This window comes from Mesoplodon densirostris, chromosome 14 (assembly GCF_025265405.1).
Source record: "Mesoplodon densirostris isolate mMesDen1 chromosome 14, mMesDen1 primary haplotype, whole genome shotgun sequence".
Classification (NCBI taxonomy): Eukaryota; Metazoa; Chordata; class Mammalia; order Artiodactyla; family Ziphiidae; genus Mesoplodon; species Mesoplodon densirostris.
This window is the reverse complement of record NC_082674.1, coordinates 67,003,964-67,026,545: the sequence shown is the minus strand read 5'-3', so window position 1 is coordinate 67,026,545 and position 22,582 is coordinate 67,003,964. Positions and strand designations below refer to the sequence as shown.

At 47.5% G+C, this 22,582-nt stretch overlaps 1 protein-coding gene across 3 annotated transcripts in view; it reads right to left on the bottom strand.

Moving 5' to 3' along the window:
* Window positions 1-19,812, bottom strand: part of TGFBRAP1 (transforming growth factor beta receptor associated protein 1) — a 41,646-nt gene extending 21,834 nt beyond the window's left edge. The window contains exons 1-3 of one of the 3 annotated variants that reach the window (XM_060117091.1): window positions 19,714-19,753; window positions 13,770-13,922; window positions 6,908-7,608 (exon numbers count right to left, since the gene is read on the bottom strand). In XM_060117091.1, coding sequence (XP_059973074.1) covers window positions 6,908-7,608; window positions 13,770-13,876 — 808 coding nt within the window. In that variant the 5' untranslated portion in view covers window positions 13,877-13,922; window positions 19,714-19,753. Of the gene's footprint in view, window positions 1-6,907; window positions 7,609-13,769; window positions 13,935-19,713 lie in introns of all 3 variants that reach the window. The other 2 variants (XM_060117090.1, XM_060117092.1) reach the window with 2 other exon arrangements.
* Between the last annotated feature and the right edge of the window lie 2,770 nt (window positions 19,813-22,582).

Sequence of the window (22,582 nt, the reverse complement as noted above, 5' to 3'; positions counted from 1 at the left end):
TCAAAGTGCTTGACATAAAACACCTTTACAGACATGGTATATAAATCAACTATACTTCAATAAAAACAAAAAACAGCATGCTATTGCCTGCAAATGATTAGATATTCCTACAGTAGAAAAACGGTTTCTATTACACAACAGAGAAGCGGGGAGAGGGAGAGAGACAGAGAAATACAGCCAGTACTTTAAAGCAATGGAAAGTATCTCAAATATATGATAGGAGCAAAATTCCTAAGCCTATGAAGTCACTGACCCTCCTAAATTTTCAGTGGTTACAAAGAGTGAAACGTATTGCACTTAATCAAGTACAAACATAGCTCTTTTCCTCCAAAGTAGGCTGTTCTTGAAAATGGGTATCAGGGGCTTCCCTGGTGGCGCAGTGGTTAAGAATCCGCCTGCCAATGTAGGGGGCACGAGTTCGAGCCCTGGTCCAGGAAGATCCCACATGCCACGGAGCAACTAAGCCCATGCGCCACAACTACTGAGGCTGCGCTCTAGAGCCCACGTGCCACAACTACTGAGCCCACGCGCCACAACTACTGAATCCCACATGCCTAGAGCCTGTGCTCTGCAACAAGAGAAGCCACCACAATGAGAAGCCTGCCCACCACAATGAAAAGTAGCCCCCACTCACCGCAACTAGAGAAAGCCTGCGTGCAGCAATGAAAACCCTACGCAGCCAAAAAAGTAAAATAAATAAATTTATAAAAAGAGAAAATGGGTATCCAGTGGGATCACACATGCGTGTCCACGCTGTGCTCTTGCCTGACACAATCTGGGGCACCTCCTGCAGGGGCCACTTGTACGTACAACACTTGCTTGGTTCTGCTTCACACTTAAAATATTGGCTCTTGTCACGTAGGTAGCACCAACCAAAACCCTATCAATATGACAGAGCAGTGAGCCTTAGAGAGAGAGTGAGAGAGAGAGAGAGAGAGAGAGAGTGTGTGTGTGTGTGTGTGTGTGTGTGTGTGTAAGAGAGTGTATCTCCTACTAAGGAAACACATTCCTTCCCCTTCAGTATTTCCCTTCCACCCTTAAAAGTCTCTTAAAATCATTCCGAAAACGACTAACTCAAGAGAAAAACAAAGGATATGCATCAGTAATTCACAGAAAACAAAATGCAAATAGCTACTAAATTCCTGAAGAGATTCCCATATTCCTTAGTAACCAGGGAAACAGAAATTTAAAAAAAAAAAAAAAGTAAAAAACCAACTTACACCCATCAGATTGGCCAAAGGCTACAGACTAATAGCACCAAGTGTTGGTTTGGTATGAGGAACACTTCTGGAGAATAATTCTTTATCAAAACTGAATATACACTGACATGTTAATCTGGTGATTCTACTTTTAAATCGATGGCCAACTGACAAGCACAATGGTCACTGGGGTGTTTTTAAGAATAGTGTAAAATGGAGAATAATGCACCGAAAGAGTATGTGACTTCGGGTGAACCCACCACGAACAGAAAAGAAAGCTCATTTATTACATGAGAACAAAAAAAACGAGCTGTAAGGCAGCATGCTGAGCATCAGCTTAGAGCGACAGCTGACCTGAGCCGCGCCCGGGGGCTCCCCAGCGGTGAAGGGGTTCAGGGAGATGCCTTGGTAACTACCTCCCAGATAAAAAGCAGACACAGGAGGATGACAGGAGGCCAGTGGGGCCCCTGCACGAGGGTCCCCGGGATGCAGGGAAGTGGGTACGTGGCCCCGGAAGAGAGCAAACCCTGCCTGGGATGCTGAGGGTCAGAAAGTCAAGTTCAAGTTCGGGGCAGAGCAGGAAACGCTGACCAGGAAAGTCAGGCTGAACTTGTTACAGGGTTACAGGGGCCTTAGGAAGGCTGGCCTGGCAGGAGCCAGGAAGGAGGGAGGCCACGTGGCCGCCAGCCACCAGGAAGGAGGCCTGAGTCAGGCCAGCCGGGGGGTCTGACCGAGGAGGGATAACTTCTGGGGCGAATCAGGGAACTGGGCACCTGACTCAGAGGGAGTGAGAGTCAAGGCCACTGCGCGCCATCAGAATCAGGACCAACACAATCGGGCGAGTCTGGGACCAAGCCGGGGTCAGGATGCAGGGCTGGCAGGGCATGGACCTCTGGGAGGGGCGCCTGGAGCTCCAGTGCATCCTCAGGGGTGAGGGCACCCTTCCTGCAGCAGGAGAGCCAGGGGAGGCCAGGCCATGGCGAGAGGAGGTTCCTCTGAGGCTGGCAAGGGCTCCTTACTTCTTTCCAGAGCAGACCAGGAGTCAAGGAGTTCGGTGGAAATGTGGAAAACCGCGGAAAGCTCAGCGCCAGCAGGTAAGAGGGGCGGACAGGGCAGTGGGTTCTGAGCCAGGGGTGGAGAGGGCACAAGAGTGAAGGCACGGACTTTGGCATCTCTGATACTGTACAGTCACAGAGAGGACATAACTAAGGTCTGAATTACCCCACGACTGCATCGCCAAAGTCTTCAAAGAGCGTGAAACGTGGAGGGAGAGAAACTTGAGGTGCAAAGCTTGAGCTTTGCAGGAGGAAATGAGGTTTGCACTCTCTAGAATTTTCCGAGCATTTAGAACCAGCCAGCAAGAGAGCCTGAAGGGAGGGAAAAGCACACCATCTGCACCCAGGCGTTTGGCAAATGTAACCTGGTGACGGGACAAGCATACAGCAACCCCAAGGAGCCTGTGAATTTCAGGTCAAATAACCATGTTCTGGATAGCACAGCTCTCATGGGAGCACGGACACCAAAACGCTGTCCAGCCTCGCCCTGGAATTAAATCAGGGTCGCCGCACTTACCCGCTAAGGCCGGGCATCATCCAATCAGGGACTGTGCAGCACAGAGGCCCAGACATGAATGTTCTTGCAATGCAAAAGGGCAGAAACCAGAGATCAAGAACAGAGGCTTCTACACAAAAAGAAAAGCAGAAGATTCCACTGGAATAAAAGAGCAGATCAGTAACTGGCAACCAGGGGTCCAGGTCAGGCGGAGTTAAGGTGCCACAGGTCCACTCAGGAACAGGGGCACCGTTGTGGACACACACCCACTGATTCTATGCTTGAAAGCAGGTGACGCGCGCTATTGTTTCTATATTGTCAAAGGCGCACAAGTGCTGTCAACCTGCAAATGTACCGCGTTTGTAAATGGTACACCTTGAAAAACCATTGTTTTCCACTGGGTTATTTTTCCACTTAGACGGTTTCCACCGTCTAAATATCAGTGGACCCCCTTATCTGAGCTGGGTGGGGGAAGGGGGGCCATGAGGGGTACAGAATAGCTGAATCATCTGCATTTTTCAAGAAGCATTATCCAAGGATAGAGTTTAAAGTCACAATAATCAATTGTATTATGAAATTTTCAACAAAGCACTGCTTAAAATAGTACAATTTAAACTAAAGCAGGGAGTTCCCTGGTGGTCTCGTGGTTAGGATTCTGGGCTTTCACTGCTGGGGCCCAGGTTCAGTCCCTGGTTGGGGAACTGAGATCCTACAGGCTGTGCGGCCCCGCCAAAAAACCAAAAAAAAAACAAAAACAAAAACGAAGGCAGGGGCTTCCCTGGTGGCGCAGTGGTTGAGAGTCCGCCTGCCGATGCAGGGGACACGGGTTCATGCCCCGGTCCGGGAGGATCCTACATGCCGCAGAGCGGCTGGGCCCACAAGCCATGGCTGCTGAGCCTGTGCGTCCGGAGCCTGTGCTCCGCAATGGGAGAGGTCGCGGGGGTGAGAGGCCCGCATACCGCAAAAAAAAAGGGAAAAAGGAGAAGAAAAAAAAAAAAAAAAACTAAGGCAAAAAGTTAAGAGCAATTTCTCATGACAGGGGAGTGGGCACGTGTGATCTTCAGGGGGGAAGGCAGTGGGCAAAATGAAAACATACAGCGCTCATATGTGTGATGGTGCATATGCATTCATTATAGTAATTTGCTTGAACTTAATTTCTGAAGCCTTTTAATGATGGTGGTGATTTACTGTCTTGTACACAGAGCCTGCATATAGAGATGTATTACAGAGCTTACAAGGGAGCTCCAATTTGCTTATAATCACACCTATTACAAGCAGAACAACAATTAAGAAGGTTGGTTCATTTACCATGATGGCCAGGTAGTTGAGACAGATTAAGTTTGAGGAAAAATGAGGCCTGAACATGACTGACTACCATTTTTTTCCCCCTTCAATCTGAACACTAAAACGAACACTAAAACCAACACAAGGATACTGGAGTCAAATGTTTTCACAACAAAGCCTTTACAGCTAAGGCAGGCTCTGGCTCATCAATAAGCAATCGGACCGATGGAACAAAACAGGAAGCCCATTAGGCGAGGCCCAACGGGATAAGGAAACTGACTGTACCTGAGAGGCAGCCACCGCCACCAGCGAGGAAAGACAGACTCCTGAATCAGGTGTGGGGAGAACAGACAACCATACGGACAAAGATGAAATCGAATTCACTCTTCACTATAAGAAATGAAACCATAAAAGTACCAGCAGAAAATGTGGGTGAATCTGTCTACAACCTGGGAGAGGGGGAAACATCCCTAATGATTATGACTCAAAAAAGAAGCAATAAAGTACAAAGGTTAATACATTTGAGTATATAGAAACGTGTAAGAAACGCTTTTTCAGGGTAACAACTGGAGATATTTGAAACATGCCTCAGACAAGTTGGTATCTCAAATATATAACAAATGCTAAAGTAAACAGCTAGCGAGAAGGGATAATTCCCATCCAAAGAAAGGCAAATGGCTCTTAAATTCTTGAAAAATGTTCCATCTTGCTCATAAAAGGAGAAATGTGATTAACACCACTGAGATACCATTCCTCATGTGCCAGACGGGCAAAAACACAAAAGTCTGACAATATATGGATGCTGCTGGCAAAGCTGAGGGGAAACAGGCGCCAGGGGAAGAAAATATGGTACCTACCACCTTTGTCGGGGTGGGGAGGTGGCAGTGTCCCCCTCCAGATTCACATGCATTTACATGTGGACTCAGCAACCCCATCTTTAGAAAGATTTCCCATAGACACACTGGAAAAATCCAAACAGATAAGCTCCTACTAACACCATGGACTGGAAAAAACCCAAATGCCCACCACCGGGGCCTGACTGATGCCCGGTGGTCCCTCCACACGGGAGAGACAGCCTGCAACTCTGAAGGAGGGAGATACACATATCTACATATTCATTTATAATTTTTCTTTGAAAATGAAAGGACAAACACTAATAAAGGTTACCTCTGGGGGAAGGAGAGAGTAGGTGAATGTACCTTGCTGTGTGGATCTGACGTGGAAACCTGTACATGTTTACAGAAGAAAACAAACAGTAAGAGAAAGCAATTTCTAGAAATGGAAAGTGAAACGAAACACATCCATCTAACTGAATATCCCGTTGCTGGCAGAGCCACAGGGATGGGAACGATTCCCAGTGACTTTAAATGCAGAAATGTGACCGCACGTTCCTAGTGGGTTACACGGCCCGTACCCTGAGGACAAACAGAACCACAATCAAACGTTTTCTGGTGATGACGTGGCGGGCACAGTGGTGTCGGTCCTGTCCTGCTCTGTGTCCTGTGGGGCAGATCAAAGGAACAACCACGTCACGGTGGGAATTTACTAGGATTTGGGGGTGGGCGGGAGGAGACACAGGCACGCAGAAAGATGGGGTCAGGGCCCGGTAGCCCCAAACTTGTTCCATCAATATGCTCTCATGATGGGTTTTATCTTTAAATAATGCACACTTCCCAGCTCTGTCCACCCAAGAGGCCTAGAAACAATGGACCCCAAGCACCTCCAGCACCCAGACTGTGGTCTCTAAACATTAGGGGTCCTTGGAGAAATGGCGGAAACCAGATCTAGGGCAGGAAACGTACAGAGGGACCCCGGACACCTTGTCCCAGCAGAAGGCAAGGAAGATACCAAAGTTCCAGGGGCGTGGGGAAGGGGCTTGCAGTCCACCTGAATAAACCACCCCCAAGGGCAGATGGACCGAAACACCACAAACATTTACATCCATGATTCATGGTGACACTTCACTTAGGGAAGACAGAAGGGTCATCTTTCCGAAAACCCCCTTCTCCTGCCTTTCTTATACGATGATCCTGGGGGCAAACCAAGTTAATGAGAAGCTTCTCGTGCAGGAGGTTCCGGTCGACAGGAAGGAGGAATGGACAGCAACAGAATGCTGCCCTTTGGCAGCCCCTTGTGACTTAAAGGATCCAGGCACTACTCATCCATAGCCACGGGCATCACAAAGTTATAGGAGGACAGGAAGACAGGTTAAAGACTATGGGTGTTAAGGGACACTCACTCGTCTCAGCACCTGCTTGTCCCAGACACACACACTACGAACCATCCACGACCATGACCGGAGATGACATTGCCAGCTCTGATTCTTAGGAGGCAGTGCAGAGAATGAGGAAGGCCACACCAAACAGCTAAAGCCCTTTTAAGGAGCTAGCTGCTAGACGCTTTTTGGTGGGACAAAACTGCAGTAAGAGAAAATCAGGGACATACCCTTGGAGCCTCCACCTTTGAAATCATCTGTTAAGTGAGCTCCCTCAGCTCCTTTCAGAATGGAGAATAAAAACAATCCGCTAGGAAACCCACCCACAGGAGAAAGTCTTATAGAGAAGTCTTACAGATTCTTCTTTGTGGACTTAGCCGCTTAGTGGAATTCTCTCCCCAGAGCCACCTTCAGGCTCTACTTTAGCACAAAGGAAATGTGATTCTAAGAGTGGTCTATTTTTGTTCCATTAAACCCACACTCACAAAACAATCTAATGAAAACTGTGCAAGCACTGGGCGTGCAGTTCTGTTTGCACGTGTCTAGTTTTCAGAACCACAATCTCCCTCTCCGATCTCAGCGTGAATTCAAGGACGGAACGCAAGGAGACCGGGCAGAGGTCGGCGAGGTTAGCCGAGGCGCCTGGCATCCTGCTCACCCAATCCGCCGGGGCCTGCCAGGAGGAACTCCTGTCTCCCTATCCTCTTGACGATGGGCCGCTTCTCCTCGCTGCAGAAGGGAAACAGGTCCTGGGCGACGCCCGTGCTGTAGTTGAGGATGATGTACTGGGTGGTCAGGGCCAGGCACAGGAAGTGGCCGTCCACCGCCACTGCCAGGGGCTGCTCCGGAGTGGACACCTCCCTGACGATCTGCACGCGGTCCTCGTACACCAGGAACACCTGGATGGTTCTGCGCTTGATGGAGATGATGCACACCTCCACGCAGAAGGGGTCTCCGCTCACCGGGTTCTCATTCAAGGCGAAGGCCGTGGCCCCCTTGATGCGGGCACCCGAGGGCACGGGCTCCAGGCTCAGCATGTGGACCAGGGTGATGGAGCCGTCACAGAGCACCAGCAGCCGGTGGAGGGCCGACGCCGCCCGCAGCTCATTCACCGGCTTCTTGAAACCCAGGTGTCTGTGCAGCTGCTTGGTGGCCGTGAACGTGGCCGACCCGCCAGGCACGGTCTTCTCCTCCAGCAGGAAGTGGTACACGAAGCAGTCGCTGGTGCCCACGTACAGGTTCCGGCCGCAGCACTCCACACACTCCAACGACACCCGTTCCCTGTCGCCCATCAGCTGATCCCGCTCGACGGCGGGGACCAGGGTGAAGGCCTTGGTGCTCATCATGTCTGCGGCTGATCTGCGGGAGAGGAAAAGAAAGGTAAGTTAGAGGAACGAGGACTAAGCAGAACCATTTCTGGTCACGATAAATATACGTTGATTGCCAGCTCTGATTTCAGTGAAAGGAAATCATTCGACACTATTGGAAAAAAGCGAAGGAAAGAAAAGATTTCCCACTTGGTCTCCTCCCACCAGGCAAACAGAGACTCTGGCAGGAGAGCACACGCGTGCTTCTAATGAAGTGCGTGCCACCCTGCTCATTCTCAAAAGAGCTGAGGGCTTCCCTGGTGGCGCAGAGGTTGAGAGTCCGCCTGCCAATGCAGGGGACATGGGTTCGTGCCCCAGTCTGGGAGGATTCCACATGCCACGGAGCAGCTGGGCCCGTGAGCCATGGCTGCTGAGCCTGCACGTCCGGAGCCTGTGCTCCGCAATGGGAGAGGCCACAACAATGAGAGGCCCGCGTACCGCAAAAGACAAACAAACAAACAAAACAAAAAAAGAGCTGAGATTTATAGGGAGTCTCCTTACACTGTCCCTGGGAAACACACCTGTGGGTAGAAGACAAGCACACCTGTTCACACAGACAACGCAACAAAAACACTTCAGAAAAAGGCAAAAGTGACCCTCACTGATGGTCCCTTGAGCCTCACCAGCCACTTGGCTCGGTGTCTAAGTGAATGGTGGGGAGCAACCTATATTGTGTGGTTAATTCCTGCCCCTCAGATCTCGTAGGAGATGCAGAGGCAGGAATCACACCCCAAATTCCCTTGCATTTTTCCCACTGAGGTACGCACGTTGCCCCAGCACCATATTTGGCTCCCAGAGGAAACTTGTTCACGTGGAGCAGTAAAGACGTGCCTCGGGACTTCCCTGGCGGTCCAGCGGTTAAGACTCCATGCTTCCACTGCAGGGGACATGGGTTTGATCCCTGGCTGGGGAACTAAGACCCCACATGCTATACGGCGTGGCCAAAAAGAAAAAAAGAAAAAAAAAGAAAAGATGTGCTGCAAATCTCCAAGTCTTGCAGGTGGTGAGTTGAGGTGCTTAGTGGATTGGTGAGGTTACTGACAGGTCAGTTAATGGATTACTTCCACCAGAAGACGGACTGCCCCACACTCTAACCCTGGGCTTTCTACTTCTTCCTCCGGAAAGGACTCTGGTTTCACACTCCACAAAGTTAGAGGCAGCAGAAATGAGCAAGATGGCTTTTGCCTGATGTCTCCACTGTGGCCAGAAAGCAGACTCACGCCCAGTAGTCCCTGATAGCCTCAAGCAGGAGAGGGGGATTATGCGGCTCTAAAGAGAACTGCAGGGCCTGATGAAGTCAGAGGGAGGCTGGCTGGACTTCTTCTCACTTCCTGTATCCAAAAGCATTGCCTCATAAGAGACCAAACCCCTAATTCTTTGATGCGTTCCAGCAAAGGCTGGAAGTGAAAGACCTGTACAATGAAAGCTACAAGATGTTGATGAAAGAAACTGAAGAGGACACAAATGGAAGGATACCTACGGAATATGTTCATGGATTGGAAGAATTAACATTGTTAAAAGGTACTCACTACCCCAAACCATCTATAGATCCAATAAAATCCCTATCAAAATTCCAGTGGCATTTTTTACAGAAATAGAAAAAATAATCCTAAAATTTGTATGGAATCACAAAAGACCCAAATAGCCAAAGCAATCATGAAAAAGAAGAACACAACTGGAGGCATCAAACTTCCTGGTTTCAAGCTATACTACAAAGCTATAGTAATTAAAACAGTATGGTACTGGCATAAAAATAGACACACAGATCAATGAAACAGAATAGAGAGCCTAGAAATAATCCTCCACTTATACAATCACCTAATATTTGACAAGGGACCCAAGAATACTCAATGGGGAAAGGACAGTTTCTTCAACAAATGGTGCTGGAAAAACTGGATAACCACGTGCAGAAAAATGAAATTGGACACCATCTCACATCACTCACAAAAATTAAATCAAAATGGATTAAAGATTTAAACATAAGACCTGATACCGTAAAACTGAAACAAAACATAGGGAAGAAGCTCCTTGACTTTGGACTGGCAATAATTTTTTGAATATGACACCAAAAGCACAAGCAACACAAGCAAAAGTCAACAAGTGGGGCTACATCAAACTGAAAATCGTCTGCACATCAAAAGAAATAATCAACAAAATGAAAAGGCAACCTACAGAATGGGAGAAAATATTGGCAAACCATATATCAGATAAGGGATTAATACCCAAAATATATAAAGAACTCATACAAATCAATAATAATAACAACAATAACAACCAAACAATCCAATTAAAAATGTGCAGAGGAACCAAATAGACATTTTTTTCAAAGAAGACATCCAAATGGCCAATAGGTACACTAAAAGGTGCTCAACAACACTAATTATCAGGGAAATGCAAATCAAAACCCCCATGAGATATCACCTCACATGTGTTAGAAAGGCTATGATCAAGAAGACAACAAGTATTGATGAGGATGTGGAGATAGGACCACACTTGTATACTGTCGGTGGAAAACTGGTGTAGCCCCTATGGAAAACACCGTGGAGGCTCCGCAAAAAATTAACAATAGAAATGCCATATGATCCAGCAATTCCATTTCTCAGTATATATCCAAAGGAAATGAAAAAAGAAGTTTGAAGAGATCTCTGCACTCCCATGTTTACTGCAGCACTATTCACAATACCCAAGATTTGGAAACCACCTAAGTGTCTGTCAATGGATGAATGGATAAAGAAGATGTGAGATATATGGACACACATACACGCACACATACATACATATACATCTATACAAGGGAGTATTATTCAGCCATGAGAAAAACAAAATACTGCCATTTACAACAGCATGCGTGGACCTTGAAGGCATTATGCTAAGTGAGATAAGGCAGAGAGACAAACACTGACTGATCTCACTTATATGTGGAGTCTAAAAAAGCTGAACTCCTGAAAACAGAGAGTAGAATGGTGGTTCCCAGGTGCTGGGGGCATGTTGGGGAGATTTTGTCTAAGGGTGCAAGTGTGTATCTAGTGCTAGATAAGTCCTGGAGAGCCAATTCACAGCACGAAGGTCAACAATAGTGTATTATGAACTCCAAAGTTGCTAAAACAGAATTTATGGAGGTAAATGAAAGCTGACACTGAACATTCTGATACTTAAAAATGATTTATTCCTTTAAGCAGCAGGAAAATTTCCTCCATGATCTAGTCACATGATAAATTTATTTGGATAAAATAATGAATCACAGAAAGATAAACTTTAGGCTGTACCTCCCTATATTAAGTCCAACTTATTGGGGTCTGAATTCAGAGAGGTTTTAACATGGTGATAAGATTAAAAATTTCTCTGAAGTGTACAATTCATACTTTATCGTGTGATCGCAAACTGATCTGATATTTAAACTAACTTTTTCTTGGAACTGCACCTTAAAAGCATGGCTGTAATTTAAAAGATCAATATTTCAGTTTTCTCAAAATTGCAAAATATATACCTAGAGAAAAAAAAAGGAAAAATATTAATACATGCATGGACAATAAAAAAAAGATAACATTACATATGCAACAAGCACCTGTATGTGTGCAAAAAAAGTTACAAGACACTGTGCCTTTCCCAAGAGTCTCCCAATCTCATTAAGGACATAATAGAAAACTACACAAGTAACGGTATAAAGCAACATGTGCTAAGGGTCAAAATTTAAATATTAGTGATTACTTTCCACCAAATTAAGAATATACACACCACCACTAGTGATAATCAGAATCTGAGTGTCTTTGAAAATGTTAATGTAAAAATACTAGTTTTCTTCTACAGATGTACACAGTATCTTTTAGTTACACCTGAAGCCACTGTCAAAAGAACCTGTTGGGTTGGCAACTTCCTAGGTCCCTAAAGGTTTCCTAGGAAACCTCAGTTCAATAAGTCCCTTCTTGCTGCTACACAGAGAGCTGGGCAGCAGACTCTGAGATTACCCATAAGCTTCAAAAATGTTTTTCTGTGTTCTTTACTTGAAGAACGGTTACAACAGCCGTATAGGCTTCTAGAGGCCCTACTTCTCTTCGTAGCACTTGGCCGAGCCTGGGAGAGCTGATGCGTTTACACAATGCGAGACCTCGGGCTATACTCGGATTTCACGGACACTGTCCCATAAAATAAGCACCAGGTCCAGATGGATCTCCTAACAGTTCTACCAGACCTTTGGCAATCACATAATTCCAACTTTACACACTGCATTTTCCTGAGAATGAAAAAGAAGGAACGTATCTTACTTCATTTTATAAAGCCAGTGTAAAGTATAACTTTGATATCCAAACCAGATAAGGATATAGGAAAAGGGAAAATCATAGATCAGTCTTATAAATAACATGCAAAAGTATTAAATGTTAGCACACTGAGTCAAGCAATAAACATATGTGTGTGTGTGTGTGTGTGTGTGTGTGTGTATGAACACAATATGAATAAGTTGGCATGCAATATTGGTTTAAGGTAATAAAATCTGCCAGGTTAACTGAGCACATTTAAAGATTAAAAGAGAAAACACATAAAAGAAGGAACAAGACCCTTATCATCTCTTGTAGGTTGAATTATATCTCCCCAAATATGTTAAAAAGTCCTAACTCCCGGGCTTCCCTGGTGGCACAGTGGTTGAGAGTCTGCCTGTCGATGCAGGGAACACGGGTTCATGCCCCGGTCCGGGAAGATCCCACATGCCGCAGAGCAGCTAGGCCTGTGAGCCATGGCCACTGGGCCTGCGCGTCGGAGCCTGTGCTCCACAACGGGAGAGGCCACAACAGTGAGAGGCCCACGTACCGCAAAAAAAAAAAAAAAAACAGAGACTGACAACACTAAATGTTAATGAGGATAAAGGACAACTAGAAACCTCATACTTTCCTGGAAGGAGGATATGATGCTGTTGCCTTGGAAGTCTGGTGGTCTTTCACAAAGTTAAACATGCATGTATCCTGTCACCCCTCAGTTCCGCTCTTAAATGTTTCCATTTCTCCGGAGTACATGCCAACACCCACAATAAGACTTGTACAAGAATGTGCATAGCAGCCTTATTCATAATAGCCCAAAACAGGAAACAGCTCAGTTTTACCCATTTGTACCCATACGTGGAGTATTCACAAAGCAGAATACAACTTGGAAATAAAAAGGATAAACCACGGCTAAAGCCAACAGCATGGATGAATCTCAAAAACACGGAATGAAAGAAACCATACTCATATGTGTGTCTGCATGTATATGAAGTTCAAAAGCAGGCAACACTCATCTATAGTGATAGAAGTCAGAACGGTGGTTACTTTGGAAAGAAAGGGGTGACACAAGGGAACTTTCTGGGGTGACACAAATATCCTGCATCTTGTTTGAGGTATTGGTTGCACAGGTGTATGGGTTTGTCAAAATTCACTCAACTGTGCACTTAGGTTCGGTGTATTTTACTGTATGCAAATTCTGCTTCCATGAAAAGCAAACCTGCCCCTAAAAGACCTAGAGGAAAAAATGCAATTCCAATAAAATTGTAACAGGTGTATATGTGTGTATCTGTGTGTGTGTGTATAACTCAACAAGAAGACTATAAAATTCATATGCAGAGAAGGACCAAAAAAAGCAAGACACTTCTGAAAAAAGTAAGGTAAGGGGACTTGACAACAAATAAGATGAAATATAAAGTGATGGCTATTAGGATAATGTGGTGCTGGTACAGGACGAACCCAAGAGAACATACCCGAGGGCTCAGAAACAGACCATGCATATACGGAACCTAGAAATATGACAGAGGTGCTACTGTATATCACAGGGTGTATACAGAGCACATACGTGCTCAATAAACAGTGCTGGGCAACTGGATATCCATACAGAAGAAAAAAGATAAACTACAGTCCTACATTATACCATACATCAGAATTATTCCAGATGGATGAAGATTCTTAAGTTTGGAAGGCATAATTTTAAAACTTTGAGAAGAAAATAGGGGAAAATATGTTAATGACCTTAAGGTAGGGAAGAACTTCTAAAATAAGATAAAAAAGCAAAGCCCTAGGGAGAAAGATAAATTTATTCACGTTAAAATGTAAAACCTACGTTCTTCAAGAGATACCATCAAGAAAGTGAAAAGTTAAGATGAAGAAACATGAGGATGGGGGAGAAGACACTGACCTCACACGTCTGACGAAAACACGCCCGGATGGTCCAGAGAACTCGCACAGGAAGAAAATAACACGAATCTCACAGAAGAACGGGCAAAAGGTGATCCGGCTTCTCATAGAAGTGGAGACGTGAATGGCCAGCAGCCGTGGAGGAGTGATCAACCTGCAGAACCACCTGGAATTGCAAATTGCAGCTACAAGGATACTTCGCTGCATACCCATCAAGCGGACAACGCCTCTGAAGTCCTATGACTTTGGGGATTTGCAAGAACCTGGAGCAATGGAAATGCTCCACGCTGCGGATAAAAGTCACAGCAGAAAGAATAAACATGGAATAAAAGCAATGTTTGAAGTAGAAAGATTATCTAGACGCAGAAGGACACTTGTAGACCCAAGGTTACAAGATTAAACAAAGAAAAAATATATATATACATATAGACTCCCAATCTGAGCCAGAAATAAATATATCCTGCTAAAAGAATGCTATGACAAAGTGCTGTTTATTAAGATGGGATCTTCGCCAACAATTACTTTTCTTGAATCAAAGGACACTGTTACCTCCTGTCACAGAACGTTCACATAATATGAGAACAGCCTTAAGATGGGCATGGCACCCTGTGTGTCTGCAAAGAATCACACATTTGAGGATTACATCGACACTTTAAAATAAAACAAACTCTATAGAGCCCTACACAGCATATGTGCATCAGAGATGTATCAATTTAGAGGTAAAAACCCATCAATGGGTATCACAGCCCTATCACAGGAGGTGCTTCCCTATGGACCAGCTAAAGATTAATTCTTACCTACCTTTTAAAAAGGACACTTTACCTAAAGGCAGATTTGCTATTGTCCCGTTTTACATTTTTTTTTTAATTTTCTGATAGTCCTTTATAAGTGAATAGAGATCAAACGGTCATTCTAATGTTTGGACCAGAGCCAGGCCTGATTCTAAGCCAACACAGGAAGATGGGAAGGACCATGGACCTCACATCTCAAACATCACATCATCACCCCCCTTAAAGCGCTTCAGAAAGTGTGCCACTGCCTAAAAGATAAACTCCAAACTGATCACAAGATGCGAAACCCTTAAAAATGTAAACTTGGCCAACCTTTCCTCTTACTTATAAAGAGAAGTTACAGTCATTAACCTATTCATATTATTCCACATCAGTCACTTGTTTTATAAGCTACATTCAGTTCTGAATCCTTGAATTCCTCAGGCACTTGAGCTGGAAAGCCATGTCTACGTCTGCAAGCATGTGAGGTTCTCTACAAACCCACCAGTTGTCAAAAGGGATCGGGGGCAAAAACCACTCCCTGGGCACCGTTTCAAGGGATGGAAACCATTCATCAGAAAATAGATTTCATTGGTGGTCCAGTGGTTAAGACTCCACGCTTCCACCGCAGGGGGCACGGGTTTGATCTCTGGTTGGGGAACTAAGATCCTGCATGCCACAGGGTGCAGCCAAGAAATTGAAAAAGAAAGAAAGAAAGACCCTGACTGGGGGTCAGAGTCTCAGAAGTGGGCCCAGGGAGCATGGCAGAGACGCTCGGAGAGCCCGCCACTGGTCAGAGAAGTTCAGGCGTTAGCTGTAAGAGAGCTTGCATTCCTTGAATCTGCCTGTCATTTACAGTATTTCTACAAATGCAACTTTAAAAAAATTTTTATTTTGCCATTTTAACAACAGACTTTCATAGAAAAAAGTCTCGTAAGAAGTTTCTCGATTAACCTGGGTAAACACATTTATAAAGACCTGAGATACCAATACTCTAGAAGGGGGAAATCTTTGGGAAAACTGAAAATAGCAGTTCTACTGAAATCAGGTCTGAAAATATCAAACCTACAAGGGAATTAGAGTTGTCACACATTCTCACGTTCCAGGAAAGGGCCGGGGGGAGATACACAGCCTCCCAAGTTTCACCGGCTGTTTTCAACCCCACGTCAACAGGTTATCACGTTGGTCCCATAAGATCAGGAGAGACAGCTGAGGCCCAGAGGACGGAGCTGAGTGGAGGGGCCGGAAAGCAGGTCTCACGACACCGCAGGTCACCTGGCCTCTCTCCCATGGAGGCTAAGAAGCAAGCTCGGGGCCAGTTTCTCGTGGACCCAGGAAGAAGACTGAGCAGACGCTGGACCAGGGGAGCCGGGAAAGTCTGGGATGGACTCAGGTGGACAGAGGGTGTATTCCTAGCAAGTCACTTAAAGCCTCTGGGCCTGTCCCCTCCTTGAATCTGGGTGGATGACACGCTCCCTCTGGGCTATTCTCTGGCTCCTGTGGAGGACAGGGTAGTGATAACAGTATCCTAGGGAAGCCACAATCCCTGGGATGCTCCTCACGTGCCAGGCTCTGGATCAAGTGGGCTCTTCCAGCTCACCGCGGTGGCCGACCAGGCCAGCACTCTCATCACTCCACTCCGCAGGGGGAGATGGAGCTCTCACAGGCTGAAGGACCACGGGGAGCGGGCCCCTAACCACTGCGCCACACTGCCCACCCCGGGGGCAAGGCCGCTCTGAGTCTGGATGAAGGATGAGCACCAGCTGATTGCGGCCCTGGGCCCCGGGTTTGGACGGATGCTTCGCTCCGAGAGGCGGGTGTCACTGCGGACACAGAGGCTACACAGCCGCAGGTGAAGAAACTGGGACTTCACCCCCGTTTCTGTTTCTGACTCCAAGGCCATGTTCTTCCTACTGCGTTGACCAAAGGGGGCGAGTGTGACTTCGGATTCCCGAAAAGAACTCAGACAACCCCAGACACGGGGGGCACCATGGTGTGAGGCCCACAGGTGGGGTCCTCCTGCGGCTCCTCCCGGGGGACCCTCAGCAGTAGGTCCTCGCTTTCCATCCCGAGGCTAGAAGAGGGCCCCCAGGACTCGCCTCACCCTCCCTTCTTACGTTTCTCTGTGGCCAAACGCCTCGCCCCCTCCCCACGCCCCCTAAACAACCTGTGTCACAAATAAACGCTTCTTCCCAAATGGAGTGCAGTCAGCACTGACTTGCTCAGCCTCAGATACAGAGTGACACGCGGACACGTTTCTCCGCTAACCCGGTAATCGTATCTACACGCGACACACGTTTCTGTGGCGTCCGTTGTTCTGAGGGACTGCAGCCCATGCTGCCCCTGTGCTTCTCTCAGCTCTCACAGCCGGCTGCTCAGTGACCGGGTCCTGAAATCTGCCAGGAATCGACAACACATTTACTGACCTGCACCAAAGACCACTTTCCCCCCTTTTGAAAATCAGGACACCACTGGATGACCATTTAATGTTCTCTTTTGCACTCATGTGACAGAGATATTATAAGGCTAGTTACATCAAGATAAACCTGTTTCAATGACCTGAAAGGGTATCTTAAAACAGAAGAAGAAAAAAATACAGCTAAGGCCGAACAACTAACTTGTCATCTTGATCGTTTCCCAGTACGTACCTATATGTAACTGTTCATAGTTGGGACCTTTTTCCTGGGCAATACTAATCAGAATTATTTAAATACGTATATATGTAAATATACACACGCAAGTGTATGTACACATACATATATACACATACCACATATATGCATTTGTGTGTCTCTGTGTCTATATATCATATGCGTCCTGGAACAGCAACATCAGCAGTTATAACTGAAGCAGGGATTGGGGAACGGCAGGGCAGGGGAGGTGGATAAGGAACAGAGGAGGAGTGTGGATCTCCAGGGCATTTCCTTTGTAACATCTTCCTCAATACTGGACCTTCAAACCATCATAAGAATTACTGAGGGCCTACTGGATGCTAGGCAATGGTCCTCTTTCACATGTTATTTTCCCTGAATCTTTAATTTACCCAACAGCAGCTACTTGACTATCAAAAGATCTTGATCTCAAATCATCTGCACGATTTCACAACACGCTCAATGACTACTCCTGCCTTTCTGCATGGAACACTCCAGCTCACTCAGGGTAGCCCCAAATTAACTTGTTACTTCTACGTTCATTTTGTAGGATAGTATTGTTTAAGAAAGAAAAACAGGTCAGGTTTGCCACAGAGGAGATGAGTTATAAAGTACAGGCCAAACTGTTGGGCGGTATACAAGCACCTGGCTGCCACAATGATTAATGTATTTCTAATGAGAACTGAGACCAAGATGAAGATGCTTAACTCATTAAGTCAAATTTCCTCGAGTTTTTTTAAAGGATCACAATATTTTAATATTAGCGTGAAGGAATAAACCATAATAACTACTTTTTTTTTATGAACAGAAATGCTAGCTGCAAATCAGGCCTGGAAATTTCACGTTTTTTAAACAGTGAGCTCTGTGCTTTTAAAACTTGTCAACTGGAGCTGCCTGAGGGAAGAACAGGCTCCTGACGAAAATCCCTGTCACTGGAGGGTTAGGCAGAGGCTGGAGCGTCCTGGGAGCCCGCAGTGGACGGCAAGTTGCCTCCACCTGTAGGACCCAAGGACTGCTGTTCACCGTCTGAGTGGAAGAGAAAAGGCAGAGGACGTACCTGAAGGCGAGGGCTAGCACCACACCTGTCCCCCGTGTCTTTGTAAAATGTGCACAGCAAACTGGAGTTCAGAGCCCCCGGGGAGTCTCGTCCCAGAAGAGAGCCCTCACTGGGTTAACAGCTACTCAGAGCCAACGCCATGGACTTCAGAGCTGAGAAGCTACCACCCCACATCCTAATTTCCACCTAGTAACAATAATTCATTGAGCACCTACTAAGTGCCAGGCTCTGTGCCCAATGCACATTTTCTTCCTGGAATGCATGTATCTTTTCTCATATTCCCCCTATTTTGATTGAAGAAATCGAGGCTCAGAACGTCCAGTGAATGCCCTGGGCTCCCAGTTACGAAGTGGCAGAGTCAGGGTTTGAACCTGCAGCTCCACGTCCACCACCGCCATGGAGAAGCACTGCCCCTTTTCACAAAGGAACGGGGCCTGCGAAGGCTAGTGGCAGACGGCCTCTGGGGCCACACACCAAAGAGGCCGCTTCAGTGACCACTGAGGCTGTGTGGCTGTCAGAAATGGAAGGAAAAAGAAAAGGAAGCAGCTGGCCAGATGTTCCTTCCTATCTGACCATAGGGCTGGAGTTTCCGGCTGACCAACAGAGAAGCGCGGCCAGAGCAGGGGTAGTGGGCTCGGGGGGCGCTTCCAGCCGTGAGCTCTGGGCCAGGGTCTGCCAGCTCACACCGCAGCGGACCCTCCTCACACATTCTCCCCGGGGTCTTCACCTGCCACCACTGTCCCCGCGGCTGCCTGCCCTCCCCAAGCGCTTCCTCAAGGATGGAACCCTGATCCGACAGGTTGGGACCCCAGCACCCAGTACAGTCCGTGTGCATTAAGAGGCGCTGTGTGAACCCCCATTTCCAGCGGCCAGGTAGGGCCTGGGGGGTGATGGTCACCCAGCAGCCCGTGGCGGAAGCAATGGCAGGTGCGGGCAACTGCAGGTGGGAGCTTGTGTCTTGAAAGCCACCCCTTAAAACACAGGAGGCGAGAAGCGGAGAACTCAACTTCCTTCCAGCCGCACCTCCGTCCCAGGGGAGAACAGGGGCGAGGTCTCCCCTCCTCCCATCGCACCCCTGCCCCGTCTCCCAGTACAGGCCAAACAGGCCCGAATGTGGCCCGGAATCTGCACTCTCAAACCCCACGAGCTCCAGGAAACGTCAAGCACAGCGACAAAACCATCGCACGCACGGGCGGAGGGGAGACGGGCGAGGGGCACGGGGTGTCGTCCCGCCGGGCTCCTCCCTCCAGAACAGCGAAAGCCCACCCAAACCCGGACCAAGTCTCGGGTCTTCCCTGCCCCGAAAGCGCGCAGCCGCACAGCCGCCCCCTCCCGGCGCCGCACGCCCGCCACCCGCGCACCTGCCTGCGCGCACCTGTCCGCGCACCTGCCCGCAGGCCGCCGCCCCGCAGCCCCTGCCGACCCCGGCCCCACCCTCCCCGCGCTCCCTGCCCGCCCCGCGCTCACCGGCCCGCGCTCCGGCCGCTCCGGGCCCCGCGCCCCGGGCCGCGCGCTCCTGGGCCCCGGCCCCGGCTCCAGCCCGGCCCCGCCGCTTCCCGTCACGTGGACGGCCGAGGGCGGGAGCGCCAGGCCCCGTCCGGCCTGCGGCCTCGCGTCGCCTGCAGACCCCGCCCCAGGCCGGGCTACGGGGACGGGGGCGCCCCTCCGGTCTCAGGTGCCGCGGGTCTGCAGGGTTCCCGGCGCGCCTGCCTCGGGGATCCGGGGGGAGACGCGCCGATCCCCGCGGGCGCTCGAGCGGAGCCTACCGGGCGCAGGGCGGGGTCGGTAACGCGGCGAGGCTGCCCGTGTCGGGGCCGCGCTTTCTCCTCCCCCGCGGCCTGCCGGACTCGCTCTCCGCCCTGCTTCTAGCACCGCGACGGCGCTGGGCAGTGCACCTGCTGAAGGAATGAATGAATCCATCCACCCATCCATCACTCCTGGGAAAGGCTGGACGGCGCTGCCACCTGACGAAGTCGGGCTGTAGGAGTGGACGGCTGCTGGTGGCCCCGCTGGAACCGAAATGTAGTGCTGGGCATGAGCCGCCCGCCTCCGGCCCACCGCTGGCCCCGAGCCCCAGGGGCAGTGTATTCCAAGGTGTCCTTATTGAAGCAGGGAGTCCTGGGACTATTTTACCCACTCTTTAAGGAAAGCTCATCAATAGCTATTCCTTTGGGTCAAGCCACAGTGAAGACTCCTAGGTTACGAACAATCCATGCGCCTGTCTTCAATATATAGTCAAAATCCAGTTTCACGATGAAAAACTTAGAAAACTCCCTCCAGAGCTGTCAGTGCTCACTTATCAGCATAAATTATAAAAAGCCCAATTTTCTCAATGATTGTCCCTGACTTTAGAGGTCCCCTGTGACCTTAGCTTTCCTCCAGCCCCTGGGGATTACAGAATAAAAACGTCCTCCAGAGCCAGGAGTCATACCAGATTCTACTCTGTGGACTTCTGCCTCAAATGGAGAAAAACAAATGACCCCCCCCAAAAAAAAGTTAAATGAAGGAAATAAAGAAGCATCAGGAATTAATTTTCTATGGCCTTTTAGGCCCTTCCCTTCTGAGTTCATGGCCACACACGTGCCCCAGCCCCAGACAGTGCTTCAGCCCTGACCCAATGGATCCAGTGTCACTGGCCCAGCCTCCAGGTGGGGAAGAGGTTTCCCAGAGTGTACAGCTATGTGTGCTTCAAGGACAAGTGGCAATGAATGGACTCCCGGGTCTAGTGCAGCCAGGGAGCTGGAGAACACCAGAGTAAACACAGCCATCTCCTCATTTTGCCCAGGCTTGTGGAGAATATGTGACTGGTCATCAGCTCATCACTGGCCCAGCAGGGGCTTGAATCCACTCTGCGCTTTTTCATTTCAGTGCTCTACCATGGCCTGGCGTGAGATTAGGTGCAGAGGTGACACCTACTGACTGCCAGCTGGACACTGGGTTAAGGGGCTTACTGCAGTGATCTCATCTAAGCCTCGCCATATCCTTAGGAAGTAGGCACTATTGATTTCTGCATTGTACACGCGAATTCACAGACGCAAAGAGAAGTGAAAGGCTTCTCCCAAATTCCATGGAAGAAAATAGCAAGGATAAGAACCCAGAACTCAATAACACCATAACATTTTTATACATAAAATTAAGTTTTGTTGGTTGAATGGTTTATGGAATATTTGTGTTCTGCTTTAAATAATCTAGGAGTGCAAACGTGTTAACGAAAAAGGGGAGTAAAAGGAGGTAATTCAGAAATAATTATTTCCTGTTTGAAAGGATTTGCCGTAAGATTCTTAAAATGGCAAACTCCACATGTGCTCATTATTCCATCTAGAAACATTTGTTCTTCCTGAACTTTCTGAGAAGTCTATTCCACATATGTCCGGCAGCTGTATGTAAGTAACTATTCCATAAATGTGCAAAGATCTGCATCAGGCTAATTCAATATTTCTCATGTTGTTTTGATTGGTCATATTTATGAATTATCAGAGTCATATTTTCAAAGGAATTATTAGTTTCATTTATTATATTTATTAAATATCCCTTGGGCCCATACTACACGTTAGAGTATTTTATAGAGTTTGAAAAAAATGGTCTAATAGATTAAGCATTGAATAGGTACAACCGAATACTTTAATAGCTGCTATCTACTCCCAAAACTTAACATCCTCACTTACACATAGCACAGCTGTGGTTCTAAATAGCTAAAAACATGGGTCCAAAACGTGAACTGTTTTTTGTTATATTCACTTTGAAGCATTTTATGGACGCTCAGATATAGTTGACAATACATCTGATAAAATACTTATAAGTCTCTTAAATATTACACTGCCAACAAGAGGAATCAACACCCCAGGTTCTCAGTTTATACCTTGTTCATGATTCATTCATTCAGCAGACACTTACTGAGTACTTAAGCACAAGCACTGTGCATGCTAGGGACCGGGCGAAGATTCCAAGGACACATATGCACCCTGTCCCAGAGGAGCTCATAACCCAGTGAGGTGATTATGCCAGGCAGGGCAGTGTTTGTTGGTTTCCCTCAGCTTTGTTCTTGTCAACTACAGGCACCAAATAAAAATGTTAATGAAAACCTCATGATATTTGAGTGAAGGGAAAATTCTCATAATAAAACTTAAGCATTCATGGTTACTATATAATACTCACAGATAATACTGTAGCAGGAATAAACTTCAGTCTACAAACTTAAATATGCAACAAATGGAATTTTTTCTGTAACTGAGCTTTATTTCTACTTTAAGCCCCCACTCAGCTGCAGTGACAATAATCTTATCAGCGGAGGCCGGCCCCCTTCCTCAGGAATGTGTCTGGTTAGGGAATTTGTGAA